Consider the following 17,708-nt stretch of genomic DNA (forward strand, 5'->3'; position numbering starts at 1 on the left):
TAAAATTAATTGGGGGCTGGAATTCAAAGTTTGGGTGGTTAGAGCCCTAAAATCTTTATTTTTCTGTAACATCTATATTGCACTTACTGTAAGGTGATGATACACAGGGCAACTCTTTGAGCAATGTTACTGGGCAATCTCTCCGAGCGATTGTTGCTTGGGCACTTTCCCATTGAAAATGGGCAATAATTTTCAATCTGGATAATTTAGATCGGTTGTGGGCCCTGTGTCTCATCTGGTTGCCCGTTGATGGCAACATTGGTAAAAAAGTTATCCTGTGTATCATCAACTGTAGAAGTTCTTATTTGAGGCCAACTTTGTCACTTAGAATATACAAAGTTTGAATGCCCATAAATGGAGAAAGATGCATTTTGCTGCATGATGGTGTAGTTACAGTATCTACCAGCAGGGGTTAAGGGGGTTAATGTATAGGGTCCTTCAGACAATAGTGAATTCTCATTCCCGACATCCCTCCTTCCACCATCTGGAACTGAAATAATGTTCCTAATTGGGCAGTAACCAGCAGGCTTTTGATGACATACTCTAATGGCCCTATACCCTCCCAAAAAAGAGCCACTGGGTTATCCTCTTAATCCACAGCTCTTCAACAATTTCTGTGGACCACTATACAATGTCTCAAATGCAATGCAGAGAGTAATGGGTACAACTAACTGTCAAGCAGTCCACATTTAAGTGTAATCATTTCTCTAGTTTGAAAACTAGGCTTACATTAGTACAAATTTATGCATCCTATTAATATCTTAACTATTAATCAGCACCAAATTTCACTTCAAATTACAGCCCTAATCCTCATTTGCAAATGCAGCACCTCCACCTAGTGGACAAGTGGAAATAATTTGACACAATAGGACTACGAGGGAATACTAACTCACTGCTTTGTTACACATTAAATATATAGGCAAAGAACCAAATACAACAGGAGTAATGCTTAAACACCTTTATTGTGCCCAGTCAAAAATTCAAACTTCAACCTTTTAAACAAACTTGGCAGACAACGAGGTAGAATGACAGAGGAGCTTGGGAAATAGCTCTGCATGGAATGCATATGGTGAGAAGGACATTCTTAGTTCTGAATGTAATGTTATAAATTCAGACTTTCAGCAGGAGATGATTAAAGTGACATTTGCATTTAGTCTGCTAAGGCTCTTGGTACATTCAAGGGAAGTCTATGCTTTTAAATACAAGCAGCCATATGGGCTCACACCCACAACACCTGCTGATGTACAATAGAAGTGATTAAAAACCTACCCCTTTACAAAGTGCAAATTAAAAAGTGCAATAAAACTACGTGCAGTCGATGGCCATTCTCATTTATGGATTAATATATTAAGTTGGTTTGAAATCTGATCGAGAGCAGTAAAAGCAATGCCTAGTGGAGGCACGCACTGAAATTGATCTGGATTGGCAATTAGATCTGCAGGGTTATGTGCAAACCTCTTGTTCTACCAAACAGAACACTGATAAGGCAAAAATACTCCAAAAACATGGAGAAAAAAAAAAAAAGAAAAAAGCGCAAAATTAAAAAGCCGCCGGGTAGATTGCTATTCAACCTTTTCCATGCCATACCTTAAAACTGTTTCATGTAAAAATTTATGAAAACTAAAACTGTGAAAATTGTCATGATGAAAATCTGGCTTTTGTAGTTGCAGCTCAAACGTAAAAAATATTGGCAAAAAAAAATGCCAGAAAAAAGCAGCTAGTGTGGAAGGGGGAAAACCAATTAAAGGCACTGTATGGCTTCAGTCTGTTAAACAATGAGACTTTCGAATGATTTTTACCAACACAAAATAGCAACCTATATAAAGGGGAGAAAAAAAATAAGAAAAAAAAAACCCTTCAACCATGGCCTGAATCAACTTGGTCAAGAACTCTGGGTCTTCCCAACCTCGGGCCCCAGCTAACCCATCTCACTGTGTACAGTGCCAAAGTGAACAAGCCAAACTAAAAGAAAGTGCAACAGTGAACTTTCTACAGTGCTTCCCCATGCCCCAACTCCTGGGAGGGCCTTTTGAATTGGAGCCGACTCTGGAGCAGTGCCCCGAGGGGAGCAGGCGCAATGGACATCCAGGCTGAGGCATCGTGCTGCCATGCGCGCTTCAGTTGATGTCCCGCTTCTTCTGGTTTCGCATCAGAGGGCGGTGGTTACTGAGGATGTCCATGGAGTGCTGCCTATGCCAGCAGGATCGACAGTAGTATTTGAAGCAGGTCTGGAGGGATAGGGAAATAGGCCGTCATTATACAGAGACGTGCAATTTAAATTGCTAAAATTGAGGGGAGAAATAAATCACCTTGTCCCTGCAAAAGAATGGCCCAGGCTCACGACTGCATAACTGACAGATAGCATCCTCCAGGTATGGATCAATCTGAACCTAAAAAGGAAAACCATACCCATGAAGAAAATAGAAGCATTGAGGAAATTGTAATATTGTGTGATACGAACTATCATGTGTAAGACACTGGATTTGCCCTCATCTACCAATAATTTAAATCCACAGAAGACAGTGTGTGAGAGATAAGGACTGGACCCAAATTTCGTTCGGGGGTTATTCAATTTTAGGATTCGAATATTCGTTTGCCTTTTTTGCACACTTGGCATCCCCATCGAAACGGTTCTCATTCGCAGTTGAAAGTGTTTACACTATAAAATCTGGCCAAATACATACTATTTTTTACAATTATCTTACATAGCTTAGCTGTTTATATTCGGATGGACAGTTGAAGGAACCCAACCTCGTTTTATAATAAATATATTAGCTTCTTAGCCTACTAAAGTGTTCCCTGCAACTGAAGTATTCTGTCTAGGCACAACTGCATGAGCTTGTATTTTGGGTTAAGCTGCGTTGCTTTAACATTGTGGAAAATAGTATAAAACCAAAATGTATTAGCCTTTATTATAGGGCTGTGCCAGTAAACTTGACAACCACACCACCATTTTTTGTGTGTGAATGCAGTTAAATGGTTTTACATTAAATATGACACGAGTGAAGCACAAAGCTTTGTTTACAAAACAAACAATAGGCTATCTATCTCAGTTACCCCCCAGCATGCAAAAAGGCATCAAGATAGTACTTCACTACTACGAACACAATAAAATAAGGCTTTAAAAAAAAAAAAGTGTTACTCTACCTTCTTTGTAAATTTGGGTGTCTTGATCTCCACAAATGCAGCACTCACAGCTTTCAGATAACTGCGTTGGTTGTTAAAGGTTACACGTCCAGATCCTGGAAAAAACGAAAAACAACGTCACCATGTCAAACCACAACATCAAACTAATATTAGTTACGATTGGAGGGAGTAATTCTCACCAATGGGGTACTTGTGCTTATCTGTGTCAATGCCTGCATACACTACTCCTCCGAACAGATCATTCATGATGCTGGCCAGGGCCTCAGCATTGAGCATGCCATGCAGAGCTCCTACAAACACAGTGTTCCTAGGGTCCAGCCTCTGAGAGGGGCAACTCACATAGTTACTGTCCGAAATCACCCAAGGGATCACCTGTGCCTGAAGGGCCAAGAAGTGACAGGTCAGCATTTCTCAGACAAGAAAACCACACATTTTTTGTTACCATATACATGCAGGTTTTGGGCCATTTAAAAGTAAAACCATTCTGGAAGCAGGTCAACAAGCATGGTTCACCCACACAGTAACCTTTTTGGTACAATAGTTCAGTTTAAAATCCCTAACATACACTACCATGGCCATCTGCACATGTTAGAAAGTGTAATAAGCTTACATCTTTGCAGCGCATCCTTCTGCTGGACATTTTGAAGTAATACTCGCTGTAGCCCTCAGGATGGAGCAAGTCCTCAGTGCAGTCCTGAAGCAGGGCACGCACAGACTTGTCCGATTCAAACACCAAGTACACATAACCTGAAAAAGGGACACAAGTCTCACTAGGCCAAAAGGTTACTCATTTCAATTGCCTTACTGCCACCTGCATGACTGTAGGTTGTACATCAAACTACTAACCTGCGTATAAACATTTTCTGAAGTGTAAAAACATCCTTAGCTCCCAGAACAGTTACCACCACATGTGTATGAAAGGTTATTATAGCCACCAAGTTGTTGAGTGCCACACCACCCTGCCACAGTGCTGTAATAAAATAAGTTTCCTACCCTTTTAGCATTACCTTTGGGCATATTACCTTTCGGAGGGCAGCGAGGGTGCTTGCCATCCTTACCTGGCCACTCAACACTCAGAGGGCCATAGCATTTAAAAGTGTTTATTAAACCAGCTGGGGACAAAGAGAAAAGCTATTAGTCTAGGAAAGTTTAGAATCAGCATCAGTCTGAAATGTAAAATATCTTTAATTTCTGAGATACATTTTACCTTCAGAAATCATTCCAATATGGTGCTCAAAAAACATGTTGAAAACAATTCTTTCCACAAAAATATTAAGCAGCAACTATCCTCCTACCTTCAGTGATGTCCCAGGGAACTCCTCCCAAAAAGACCTTGCAGGAATAAATAGGATTTTGGTAGTGTCTGGGGGGCAGCTGTCCACTCCATGTGAAAGTAGCTTCATTGATTGCTGTGGAGCACAATATAACAAGTTGGGCACAACAAGAGGCAAAACACCACTGCACCAGCTTTGAACATATGTTTGAGGTAAGTATTGAGGGTGGTTCAGAGGTTTTCGATGGCAGGGTGAAGGGAATAGCCTATAAGATCATGCACTACAGTAGTATGCAACAGGCCATACAAGCCGCCTGTCTGTGAAGCCAGGCCTCTCTTTCAATGCTGAAAGGGCTCTCAGGGGTCTTCATCAGGTCCCAGTTGGGCCAGATGGAGGCACCAGGCCAGCGGTGGGAAAGGCCACCGCCAGGGCTGGCACTGGCTGGTGGGGTGAGAGGTGAGCTGCTGAGGTCCAGACGAGAGCCGAGCGCTAGCTTGAGAGGATCCCTTTGCATACTGGACATAAGGAAGGGCATAGACGGGGAGATCCTCAATGAAGACTACAAAAGGCAGGAGAGAGAATTTAAGTGTGCAAGAGGGTTAATAGCATAAAGTGTTACACCTTTAAAACTAGCCATTTCACCCACACTTTGGATCACAAGGAGAGTCAAATTTATAGGTATGGTGCTTTTGACAATGTCATCACTTGACAACAGAACTTTTGTAAAGCTGCTTAAAAAATTGCAAAGTAAACAAAGCTTTAAATTCAATTCGAATAATTTGAATCATATCGTTTAGACCGGGAGCTGCAAGAAAGTCCATTCATATGTGCAAATCCCCTGTGAGCAAGACAGATGCTAGTGCTACAGTGGAACAGAAAACTAAGTTGGTGGTAGGAGGAGAGGGCGAAAAGAAAAAACCTCACCAGTAGGTCTGAGAGATGATCAGAACCAGAGCTGAAGCCACTGGTCTCAGAGTCCACAGGGCTAATGGAGTGCGAGTCCAGGAAAGATTGAGAGCTCAAGCGTGCCATGCCGGGAAACTTCTCTAGGAAATCTGTGGCACCAATAGATGGCTCGGAGTAGCTTGGACGCTTGCTTGAGAGCTGGGTGGGAGTCCCCAAAATCCCTTGCACTGAACAAAATCAGAATTGGTGACAAAGCAAAAAAAAAAAAAAAAAGGCCCCAAAGAAATCATGAAACAACAGAATAGATTATCTTTGTATTTCTTCCCTAACCCAAGCCCCCAGAACAAATGAACAATAAGACCAAATAAAAACAACTGAGAAGAACAGCTCTCATTTCAGCACACTATTGAGAATTACCAATGCATGAGGCAGGCCGAGAATATGTGGCAATAGTCAACAAAAGGCTCTGACTCACCCTACGGGCCTAGAATGGTTCAAACCCACTCTAGTCAGGCCACTGATACCAATAAAGACTAAAACTAACTACATGCGTGAATTGAAGTAAACGCATCAGATACTAGATTGAGTGGATTCATTTAAATGAATAAAATAAAAACTTGTCTCCACCCAAAATTGATGCTGCTTGAATAAGTCAATGTTGTAAACAGAATGAGACTTTAAAATGAGAAAAGCAATTTTTAAACTACTCCAGAAAGAAACTTAGTTTAACAATACCATTGTATACTAAAAAACTAGCCAAATTAATTTCATAAATTATAAAATGGTGTTATTTCAACTGTTTATGTAATGTTGTGGCAATGTTAACATCAGGTTGTGGCAATGCTATTCTAAGATTGCTTTAAAGTTATTCATTTCACTCACGTGAGGCTGTGTTGGTCTGTACTGAGTGATCAGTGTCATGGCTGCTCCACGGTCTCTCCCAGTCAGACAGGCTGAGGGACTGTAGGCCCAGACCCCAGTTATTGACGTCGGGCAGACCCCTGGATGAGTCCTGGCCACCGCTGGGAAAAAGCATCCTGCTCCGGACCGCAGACAGGTCCGAGTCGGGACGATCTGTTAACAGAGTCCAGAAATAAAACAGTTTGACGACTCTGCATCACCAGTGGGAATAAAAGGCATGCACATTCAAGAAATCATTGGCTCCCTAGACTCTGGTAAATCACAGATCGCCTCCCTCCGCCTTGCTAAACTGCACAGGAGCAGCCGTCTCTGCAAAGATGACCCACCCTGCATGTGACCCAGGCGCTGCTGCCCTCACAGCCCCTTGCTAATGACATCAGTCCCTGGCCTCCTCTGATGCCACACTACCGTGCATTCCTGACAAATTCTCCTGCAAAGAGGCAGCTCCCCCTCCCACCTCTGGCTCCCGTTCGAAGGTGGCAGGGAGAGAGAGTGCGAGTTCGCCGCTAGCTGCAGGCTAAGAGATAAACTCCAGTGAATCGCAGGACTGTTGCAAAGTAACTGAAGAATGAGAAATCTGGGCTGCTCATGCAGAACTGGAAAGCCTCCAACAGCTTGCTTCAGCCCTGATTCAGCATCCTCCGTCTCGCCTGCATGACATTACATGACCGTTGCTGTAATGATTCCCTGAGCACATGAAGCTCAAATGCAGGGCCAAAGCCAAAAGTGCAAACAGCACTGCAGCAGATACATTTGAATGTGGGGAGCGAAAACAAAAAAACAAAAACAAAAAAGACGAAAAGGTTACAAATCTGTATTGTTATTGTGTCTGCACAATGCACATATATTAAGGAATGGTGTATGTGCTACTCTTCTACTTCTCACAACAACAACAAAAAAGGCAAAAAAGCAAACATTATAATTCACCATTAAAAGGATCGCGCTTGCATTTAGCAGTAGGAGTCGTGCACACCCCGCTCAGATCCAGTGAGTTGCCTAGCATGGTGTTCATTCTGCAGAATGTGTCTGCATTGCTGCATGTGGACAGGGCTGGAATGTCAGAATCCAGGCAGTTAAGAAGTCTGGAATTTTCTCTCTGTCAGAATAGAACAGATACAAGAGTCACTAATGGGAAGACATGAGGTGCATCACAATTTGCATACTATTCGACCTGTTGTAGTACAAATTTGAGTGGTGCATTTCCTGGATGGATGTTGGACACTTCAAATTAGGTCACTCAAATGTCACAGCTTTACTTGCATAGCCAAAAAAGGGCTATCAGAATCCAACGTTGACTGACAAAATATTTTAAACCTTACACACTAAATGGTTGAGTACATAGATAAGTGCATAGCAAATAGTACATCATAATTGGGACACACAACTATAGCTCTGACTCCTTCCCTGCCTCTTTTCCTCAATTTCATATTCAGTTAGGAAAACATTAAAAGGTCATAAGATTTAAAGTTGGACTAGAATTAAATTCCAATTTTCACTAGAGTTATGGAGAATATACATGTAAAATTAATTTGTAGTGCAATGGGTGTAATAGCTATCTATGCTGTGGAATTAACAAAACAAAGCAACCAATGATTGATTAGATTGGACAGCCCTCATCAATGGCAACTATATTAATGAACCTCTCACTGTAAGCATGACATACTGAGGCTATCGTAAATAGCTAGCATTTTTGCATGCTCAACATGACCGTAATGGAGCACTAATTACTTTCACAAAACCTAAACTTCATAAAGGTGTTAAACGCGGGCCAAACAAGCACCAACAAAACATTTAACACACTCACACAATCCCATAGACGTATTAAAACTTAATGCAAGATTCAAAAACGAATTGGCAGACTTTCTCTAGTTGAACTACTCACCAGAGAAAACGCCATTGTAACAGCCAAAATTATCGAAAACAACACCCAGTCTAAGTCTCCTAAAGCCTACTTAAACCTTTCGAAAGAAATTTTGCCCTAATTTACCACACCTGAATTCGTGTCAAACACCCCGGGATTTAGTACTTCTCTGTCGTTAACCAATCACAGAATGCAGGTTGATTTTTATTAATGAGGCTGCGGGCACTTGGCACGGCGTCATTTTTCTCAGGCTGATTTACTGTTTAAAAGCGTTCGTGTCCTTTAAATGTCCAGATTTAGCTATACAATGTGATTTAATACATTGAGTTTTAATATTTCTAATTAAGTAAATAATATAGGACGTGGCGTCTCACGTGGACATTCTGAGAAACCTAAAATAAATCTGAGGACTTTTTTTGCCATTATTGTTTTAAATCTACACCGTGCGAGACTGCGAGTGTGCCATTGAGTTTTAGTATATGAAATATGTAACGTGAATTGCTTTTATTGGCAGAAATCAGGACCATGGAGAGCACCGTTTATAAATTAGGTCTTCATTGATAACAAATGATACATTTTGGAATCAAGACTTTAATACAATAAACACAAAAGTGTTTCACAGGAACATATTGCTTGAGTGTTCAATAGCAGCTTGCTGGGCGTGTAGCCTATTTTAAAAACAATTACAAAGACTACCGAGTAATATCCTCCAGAGGGCAGCACTGATCTTACATTATCTGTTCGTCTTCTGCTTAAACCTTAAAACTAAATGTTTCATAGGACCCTGGTTTTTCAGACAAGGCTTAGATTAAGCCAGGAGCAGGTTTGTAAGGCCAGATTGTAAATCGATAGCACTCGCATTTTAAGATATATCAGTGCAAGTCGCTTTCAGTTAAGACCGCTCGACATCCATTTTAAGTCTAGAACAAACTGTCTGTGAAACCAGCCAATATTATTTTAAACCTGCTTGACTTCATTTTGTTCCATGAAACAATGGATAATGTGTTTAGGTAAAATGGTAGTCTCAAACACCATTCATTTTTACTGCATACAAAAGACAGCAAATGTGAGAAGCTCTTGGTCCTTGACATTCTGCCATTCACTTTTGTGCTCCATGGAAGGCAGTGTTGGGGAAAGTTACTTTTAAAAGTAATGCATTACAATATTGCGTTACTCCCCAAAAAAGTAACTAAGTACGTTACTTAGTTACTTTTTATGGAAAGTAATGCGTTACATTACTTTTGCGTTACTTTTTCTCACCTGCATGGACTTGTTTGTTTGTTTTTTAATAACAGCTAAAACAATCTATTTTTGCCAATTGTTAAGGCCCTTTCACATTAAAAAAAGTTAAATGAATAAGCCTAAGGCTGAAGGAAATGCATATTTACTACTGTACAGTAGAGGGCGCCGCTCAAACAAACCTTTCAGCTGCTGCTGTTCTTGATTAAATAACAATAGGATACAGGAGAAGGAAGTTCAACACTCTTATTTCTAAACCTAATCTAAAGTCATTTTTGCTTATTAGTATGGTTGAATTAGATCATTGTAGGTCAGCAGCAAAGACATTGGTTAATAAAGAGAGATTAAATACATAAAGTATATTTGTGTAATTTAACCTAGTTAATTATAAAACTTTTGCACAAAATTCTGAGATTGCATTTGACTGTTTTTAATCATTTTGAGGAATACTGAATGTTTTTGTGCAAGTTAGATGAGTAAATGCATGTTCAATGCAAATGCACACAACACCTCACTTTATTTCTCTCAACATGGGGACAGGAGAGCTGTCAGTCAATAAATGTGAAAAAGTAACTAGCGTTACTTATTTGAAAAAGTAACTCAGATATTTTGTTGTAAATTGAAAAAGTAATGTTACTTTACTAGTTACTTGAAAAAGTAATCTGATTACGTAACTCAAGTTACTTGTAATAAGTTACCCCCAACACTGATGGAAGGTCATGCTTTTTTAAAAACACGAGTGAGAAAATATTTTTTGATGAACTCATTAAGTGTCCCGCTAATTCTGGATGCATGTTATTGATGGTTATATGTATCCGTGCAAGTAACTGAAAAAACCCATAGAGCAGTTCAGCATCAAAAGTGAAAAAAAAATACACAAGCCATTTTAATGCATTCCCATTTTAATACCATCATACAGTAGTATTTTTACAAACTTTTTTTTACAAATACACTTCTAATGTCTGAATTAACCATTACTATACCCACATTAAAATCATGCACCATTGTAGCATATCTTTATATTCAGAGTATTAACTTGAAACAGCATTTTCATGTTAGCAGCCAAATTTACTGTCCATATAATGTTAGTTTGTGCCACACTGACACAGTCAAACCAAAGAAAATTACAACTTAATCTCTGAAACTGCTATAAATGGACATTGATACAAAAACAAACGTCAAAACATACAAAGAAAGAGTTGCCAATAACTTATACATATTACTTATTTCAATTGCACAAACTCTTTTCTCCCCAGATATACACTAGATTGAGTTAGTCTTATATTTTGAAAAGCTATCATTCCCTCTATGATGTGTTACAGTAGAAACTAGCAGGGGAAACCATCTATCGGACTGGACATCACCCATCAAAAATAAGTTGGCCAAGGTTTTGTACATAACATAAGCAACTTCAATGACCAAGCTATCAAACAAACAAGGTTACACTGGTCATGAAAGCAACAGACATACTAGAATGAAGCACAGCTACACTTCATGCCAAAACTAACATGCTTTGTGTATGCAATGTCAGTTGATTGTCTCATTTTACTTAGACCCAGAGCAAATCTCAATTAATGAACATGAAAAAGAGCATTCTTAAATTCTTCAATACATAAAGGGGAAAAAAGTTCAAGGAACTGATCCATTAAGAACTAAGGTCTATTGTACCATCTAATATGCCTTTTTTTGTGCTGTTGGCAACATGACTTCAATATAAGCTCAATGAGCAATGGGAGCTCAAATTTCATCTTTTCATGGCCTAATTCCACAGTTAATACATCCAAAAACCACAAGCTCGAATGAATTGGACTGATTTTAAACAGGAGCTGGAAGGCGCCATTTGCAGGGAAAAACCTAAAAAGACAAAAAACAGCAATTACCAAGCTCATCATTATTATATATAATAAAATAAAAAACATGCGCAACATTATTGTATAATCACTTTACATGGGAGAGGTAATGGCCTTACTATATTTTTAGCAAAATTGCCTTGATTTCCATCCAGGCTGGGATGAGTCTGATGTGGAGGGATACCAGCGCATCTAAAAAAAGAAAAAAAAGGATTTTACTAATAATTAGAGATTAACATCTTAACACCAAACGGTCTTGTGACAGTAAAAAAAAAAAAAAAAACCTTTCTGAACAAGCCATATTGTCATGTGCTCATGACCAATTACAGGTTCATCCAACAGTTGTGACTACTACATTCACCTGATAAATCTATCCTTGGACTAATCTAAAGGCCTCACTAAAAGCATCTTTTTTGGGAAAGCATGTGACCGAATATTCTCAAATCATTAGCATGAGACCCAAGCAGTAACAGTTGACACATTGTGACACTACTGTTGTGCCAGGACCATAAGCCTTATACAATTTGGTTTTGCCATTTAGATTAGTCTTTACCAATCTGGAATAGGTAAAAATGTTAGTATTGAGCAAAGTCAAAGTCACACACTAACACTTGTGCTAACATTCAGTGGATTTTAAGCTCCATACAACATTATCAGATGCACTGTAGTAAATTTAGCAAAGCATACAACACCAGTATTTTTAATTTAAAAACATATACATAAATAAAATAAGACTAAACCCCTAATGTGGCTAAAAGATGACTGATGTACTTCAACTTGGTTTAAAAAATATTTAGGCCTATATATTTAGGAGGCTGCCAAATGGCTGGACCCATAAGCAAGGTTTAGAGTTCCATGGTTCAAATTCTTTAAAATAATGGTTCCCCTAATAAATCCATGTGCACTGAAAGTACACTCAAACCTTCATCCACATTTCTAATAATGTTCATTCATGTGTACATTGAGATCTCATCACCTAACAAAACCACATATACAGTGATGTGAATAAGTTAGGACACCCATGCTGAAGTTGCCTAAAAAGAGGAATAAAAAAAATCATCTTTTGGAAATTGATCTTAATGTCTTAATTGGAAAAATGAGGAAAAATCCAACTTTTAAGTACACCAATTTCCTTTGTGTTTGAATAATGTATCATAAATAAATGTTCTTCCTTAAAATACAGGGTGCATAAGTCAGGACACCCCTATGTTAAATTCCCATAGAGACGGGCAGATTTTTATTTTTAAAGGCCAGTTATTTCATGGATCCAGGATTATATGCATCCTGATAAAGTTCCCTTGGCCTTTGGAATTAAAATAGACCCACATCACACACCCTTCACCATACCTAGAGATTGGCATGGGGTACTTTCCATAAGATCATCTTTCAATGCAAATCAAACCAGCTATTAGGCTAACTGAAATAAAACCATGCCAATCTCTAGGTATGGTGAAGGGTGTGTGATGATGTTGATCTATTTTAATTCCAAAGGCTAAGGGAACTTTATCAGGATGCATATTATCCTGGATCCAAGAAATAACTGGCCTTTAAAAATAAAAATCTGCCTGTCTCTATGGGAATTTAACAGGGGTGTCCTGACTTATGCACCCTGTATTTTAAGGAAGAACATTTATTTATGATACATTATTCATTCACAAAGAAAATTGGTGTCCTTAAAGGTTGGATTTTTCCTCATTTTTTAAATTAAGGCATTAAGATCAATTTCCAAATGATGATTTTTTTATTCCTCTTTTTAGGCAACTTTGGCATGGGTGTCCTAACTTATTCACATCACTGTATCCCACTGTAGTGGGAAACCATACAAATATATACAGACACCATGTTTAATTTTTTTTAATGTTGCAACTAATGGAAAAGCAAATGTCAAATCAACTTTATGTATTGCTTTGTTTCCATTTTGGAAAAAAAATAATCCTTCAGTTCTGACAGGATTACATGCAGGATTAAATTGGTTAGCTGTGTTGAATAAATTACTTGAAAAAAGTACATCTTCAACAGTGTTATTAGATTACTGTACTAGTTAGTCTAAAAAGTATTGCATTACTTTCTAAATCCTTGAACAATACAAGGGATAGACATGAAACGTTTTAATTCTTTCAAATAAATATAAAAAAGCATTAATTCTGACTAGACCAATTCAGATTAGACTGTTTTTACATTAGACATCACATTGATGTAAAATTCACTATTGTTTTATATATAATCGTTCTAGTCTTCAAAGTATTTAATGAAATTACATCAGAAGCAATTGAGTAATCCCTTACTTTAAATTACTATTCACTAGAAAAGGTACAGTAATTACTTCGTAATTCATTACACCCAACACTGGTTACTTGCCATTCAGCAAAGTGACAGACAACATACTAATTGCCTTCCATACAATACTGCGTAATTTTCCATACCGGGATCAATTTTGCGTTCTCAAAAGCAAGAAAAGAAAAAAGGCAAGAAAAAGATAAGGGGGCCTCACCTGAGCATGAAGTGCGGCTGCTGCGGCAGCGGCTGCTGCTGGGTAGGCGAACGCAGTGTGGGGCAGGCCGGGGCTGAGCTCCTGGGTATAGAGAGGGTAAGGAGACCAGGCCTCTGGAGAAGCTGGGATCAACGTTGCCCCTGTCAGGTCATCTGAGGAGGTATAGCAAACCATCACTTCAGACTCAAGGCCAGCTCAGCAATTCAAACTAAAATAACTACTGATAGTGTTGGAGTCAGAGGCCCTCACATTCCAACAGACTATAAAATGTGCAAACAGCAGAGGCAGGAACTGAATATTGGTACCTGTGTGATCTCTGGTAATTTCTGTGACTTGGAACAGAAGAGAGGTTGAATGAGACGTGAAGTGCTAATGCTTAACTTGTGTAAGAGAAATTGGAGAACCTTTTGCTAAAGACACATGCATGTGGAGGTGGATTAGTTTCTTGTGTTTTTCTAAGATCTACTCTAGATGTGTAGCTACAGATTGTGCTTGTTTGTCTCTGCAGTGTGTGAACTACCACGTGGGCCGTAAACTTACATGGATCCCGTGCTATGAAGTGCGCTCCTAGAGCTGGGTGGATATTTGTGGGATTCGGAGTGCCCATCAGCTTACTCTTTGCCATCTTCGTGTTGGCCTTAGCAAACTCTAACCGGAGGGTCTGCGGGTTTTCAGGGTCAAATCGAACCCCCTGGAGACACAAGGGGGGGAGGGGATAGAGTAATGGGGATGGGTTGTGCCTGCCAGACCCTGGTAAAAATGTGCAGTGTGTCTTAAGCTGGTGCCCACATGCAGGTGAACGATTCTACAAGTGACTGAACAGCAAAGCTAGTGGTTACCTAAACAGGTGGACTACACACTAAAGACAAGAGGAAGACATGACGCAGAGTAATACTTTTGAGTTCTTGAAATAAACATTTTGCACTATGCGCAGGAACAAAAACTTATAAAATGAATATGGGGACACAAATAATAATAAACCAGTTAATTTAATGTTTTATGAGATAAGAGAAGGGGATTTAAGCTATGGCCATTTGTGCTAGAAACTGCAAGTACGAAAGGTACAGTATATTCTTGATGTAGGCTATACAATACGTCCACACCAAATCAAATTTGAACGTAGCTGGGCTTCATCCATTAGATTTTCAATAATTCAAGCCATTGCTTACAGATGGCTGGTTTCTTACGTTTAATGCATTTTTTGCCGCTTCAGCGCCGGAACGGCTATCAAAGGTTACAAACCCAACAGGCTGGAAAAGAGAAAGAACAATCAATGGGCAAAAGAACAACATCACTTATCAAACAAAAGATATTACATTTTATAATGTAAAAAGATATTTTGGGTAGGTTTTCCTTATTATAAATATAGTTTTCATAAGAAGTCTAAGCAGTAAATAAGCAGTCTAAGACTAAGCAGTCCTAAATTTAGGTTGACAAAAAAAAAAGAGCCATGACTGCAGCACAAGTGCAAACACACATGTTTTTAATATATACTGCAAACCTGCTCAGCTGTAATATCCAACAATCTCTCACCTGTTTTGATGTTAACTTGATAAGTGAACCCTCGTAACCCTGAAAAGGAAAAGAAATCCAATTAGCAGCAATGTAGTCACATGCTTGAAAAGGAAGAAATTCCTGCTGCACTCCCCTTAAGAGGCCAACACTGTCAGATAGAGACATTTAGAGAGGATGCACTTTACTGCACTGCTAACCTGAGCGACTGGAGCTGAAGATCTCAAGCGTTCGAATTAGGGTACAGTTTAGTAGCAATTTATAAACTTGATCATTCCATTCTAGTTAATTTAACTAGTTAAATTTCCTCCCCCCCTTTCTTTTACATGGGTATGAGCATGAAATATTTTTCAATTAATAGGTAAGACCTAAGGGAGGTAAAAAAAAAGTTGTGGCTAAGCATGGTCAATGAGATTTACATTTCAAATATCTGTTTTTACCTTAAATGGTCGAAATAGCAGATAGAGCTCACGAGGTTTGATATCTGTTGGCAGACCACTGACAAATAGAGTTCGTACCTGTAAAACAAGAAATAAATGAAATGCCTAATTTAAATGTGAAATGACTAATAAAAAAAAGCTTATGGTTTGTAATCAGCCGAACACAAATACCAGACAGAAAGGAATTGTGTTGCGGCATAATGGAAAAACTCCTATGAAAAATTCACTAAAAGTTTGAGATTCAAACCATAGCAATTTACAGTACAAGACAAATGAGTTTTGTATGACCATATTGACATAAATGGCTATAGAAATAAACAAGTGTACATCCACTGGCTTTGACTTGGCAGGAGGTACAAAGCCACAAAGGAGACAGTGGAACCACAATGGACAACATCACACAGCATCACAGCACTTCCTTCCTTTGACCCACAGCAACAACCCCGACAGCGCAACAGTATTCATCTGCCCTCATACCACAGCTCAATAATCCATATAGCCTACCTTTAAATTCTATGCTTCACCTGAGACATGGCATTCATGAATGGATCAAAACGGCCTGAATAAGATCAGCGCTGTCTATTTAAATTTGCATAAAAAGAAAATGAACAGTAACAAACTGAATTTCAGTTAGCTATGCGTTTGCTAACTGTGCGCAATTTTAAGAGTAATTTAGGAACCGCGAAATCATTACGTCGTATTGCATTATAACCACTACAAAACATTTTAACTAATCATTCAGTGACGCTGAAGCCAATTTCAAACAATTCAGTGATTTGTGCCCGTGTACAAACAAAATAAAATCATTGAGAGATGCTTGCAGACAAGGAATTGAACGAGCACACGTATTAATCATATTAAGAACTTTGCCAAAAATGAGAAATATTTAATTCAAACTTTAAAGCAATCCTTACATGGGTGACGGAAACGACATTACCACGCGCCCTATAAAAACAAACAAACAAAAACAATCAAGGAAAATGTAGGTGGTCATAATTTACCGGAATATTTTATTTTTATTTTGAAACGAACTTCAAACCACCATTATTTAATTCTCTTAAGTGATTGTTTCCTTGCTTTAGCCTCACAGCAAAAACTTCGCGGAGAGAAGCTGAGGCTCCCGTAAACACCTCAAAGTTTGAAATAAATTAACCTCGACATAAAATAAGATGTAGGCTACTCTTCACAACACTTCAATCACACCGAACTCACCTCCTCTTCAATAGAGACGTTGTTGTTTGGCTCGGAGTCAGACTTGACACTCATCTTGTGCGTAAACTTGAAACACCCAGAAGGACTGGCAGAAAGTTTAGGGGTTTTTTTCTCCCTCGTCCTAAAGTGCAACTGGATCTTGATGGCGATGCGTGCGGGATTCAGCAGAACTTGTGCGGGAACACCGAGGTCGTGTCAAAAGTGGCAGGTGAACTGAAGACGCGAAGGTGACTCGGTGAAAAGAAGTGAAGTGCGTGGTGGGGGGGAAGAGAAAAAAGAAATGCCGGTGCCACCTCACATTTACCTCGTTTTAAACGTTAAATTTCAAAGAAAGCAGAGCTCATGGGTAAAACCTGTTCCATAGTTGACCTGCTCGCCAATTAGGTCATCAAGTGAGATGGGCAGGCTCGAGACCGGCGTTGCAGCTGGTGGATGTGGATAAGCCAACCCCTCCATTAGTGAATCATCGCCTTCATGGGAAAGTATAGACCAATTGGAACTGCTCCTTGTATTATTGGATACATCTCATATCAACTGCAGCAAGAGGAGGGAGGAGAGTAAATAAATAAACGAGAGAAATTGCATATTAATTCGTTCACCCAAGAGATATTAAAAACTTTGTAAAACTAACTCTCTAGTTTCTTAATTTGAGTTGTGAAAGGGTCGGGGTGTAACCATATAGGCTATCCTCTATTTGTTTGTTGAAAAACTGAGCCATTCTTAAAATAACCCTGACATTTGAGAGCACTTAATTATGGAAACATCTGTTTAAAAGGAAAGCTGCTTGACTTTTGCCTTTAAACACTGTGAGAAAGTGAACCTTCATCAGAATTAGGCCTGTACTGTAAAGCTCAT

General features: G+C 39.1%; 2 protein-coding genes across 5 annotated transcripts; both read right to left on the reverse strand.

The window, feature by feature from the left end:
* Positions 1-943: 943 nt before the first annotated feature.
* Positions 944-8,346, reverse strand: cpeb1b (cytoplasmic polyadenylation element binding protein 1b). 4 transcript variants are annotated; one of them, XM_077229307.1, is made up of 12 exons: positions 8,241-8,346; positions 7,176-7,344; positions 6,210-6,401; positions 5,346-5,554; positions 4,728-4,980; positions 4,443-4,556; positions 4,155-4,259; positions 3,758-3,894; positions 3,327-3,525; positions 3,148-3,242; positions 2,310-2,390; positions 944-2,228 (listed from the first exon to the last, which is right to left on the reverse strand). In XM_077229307.1, the coding sequence occupies exons 2-12, from the start codon at positions 7,258-7,260 to the stop codon at positions 2,118-2,120; spliced, it is 1,581 nt and encodes a 526-aa protein (XP_077085422.1). In that variant the 5' UTR covers positions 7,261-7,344; positions 8,241-8,346; the 3' UTR covers positions 944-2,117. The 4 variants fall into 4 exon arrangements, with proteins under 4 accessions (XP_077085422.1, XP_077085421.1, XP_077085420.1 ...); XM_077229306.1 differs by lacking the exon at positions 8,241-8,346 and adding an exon at positions 8,131-8,234 and having other exon boundaries at positions 4,170-4,259; XM_077229305.1 differs by lacking the exon at positions 8,241-8,346 and adding an exon at positions 8,131-8,234.
* A 1,886-nt stretch (positions 8,347-10,232) lies between these two features.
* Positions 10,233-17,333, reverse strand: rbpms2b (RNA binding protein, mRNA processing factor 2b). The gene is made up of 8 exons (XM_077229343.1): positions 16,854-17,333; positions 15,642-15,719; positions 15,223-15,261; positions 14,877-14,939; positions 14,230-14,380; positions 13,690-13,841; positions 11,318-11,390; positions 10,233-11,202 (listed from the first exon to the last, which is right to left on the reverse strand). The coding sequence occupies exons 1-7, from the start codon at positions 16,905-16,907 to the stop codon at positions 11,325-11,327; spliced, it is 603 nt and encodes a 200-aa protein (XP_077085458.1). The 5' UTR covers positions 16,908-17,333; the 3' UTR covers positions 10,233-11,202; positions 11,318-11,324.
* Positions 17,334-17,708: the final 375 nt, after the last annotated feature.

This window comes from Siphateles boraxobius, unplaced genomic scaffold (assembly GCF_051911475.1).
Source record: "Siphateles boraxobius isolate OS27281-9 unplaced genomic scaffold, OSU_SipBor_1 130, whole genome shotgun sequence".
Taxonomy (NCBI): domain Eukaryota; kingdom Metazoa; phylum Chordata; class Actinopteri; order Cypriniformes; family Leuciscidae; genus Siphateles; species Siphateles boraxobius.

What these genes read in the sequence shown, in the direction of transcription:
- cpeb1b (XM_077229305.1), bottom strand. An exon ending in GCTTCACAGACAGGCGGCTT is followed by an intron (nt 4,557 to 4,727) that starts GTATGGCCTGTT and finishes TGTGCTCCACAG; the next exon opens with CAATCAATGAAGCTACTTTC. An exon ending in TAAGCACAAGTACCCCATTG is followed by an intron (nt 3,243 to 3,326) that starts GTGAGAATTACT and finishes CGTTTTTTCCAG; the next exon opens with GATCTGGACGTGTAACCTTT.
- rbpms2b (XM_077229343.1), bottom strand. Translation starts at nt 16,907, where the DNA reads ATGAGTGTCAAGTCTGACTCCGAGCCAAACAACAACGTCTCTATTGAA. An exon ending in ACGTCTCTATTGAAGAGGAG is followed by an intron (nt 15,720 to 16,853) that starts GTGAGTTCGGTG and finishes CTTGTTTTACAG; the next exon opens with GTACGAACTCTATTTGTCAG. An exon ending in TCAAGTTAACATCAAAACAG is followed by an intron (nt 14,940 to 15,222) that starts GTGAGAGATTGT and finishes TCTCTTTTCCAG; the next exon opens with CCTGTTGGGTTTGTAACCTT.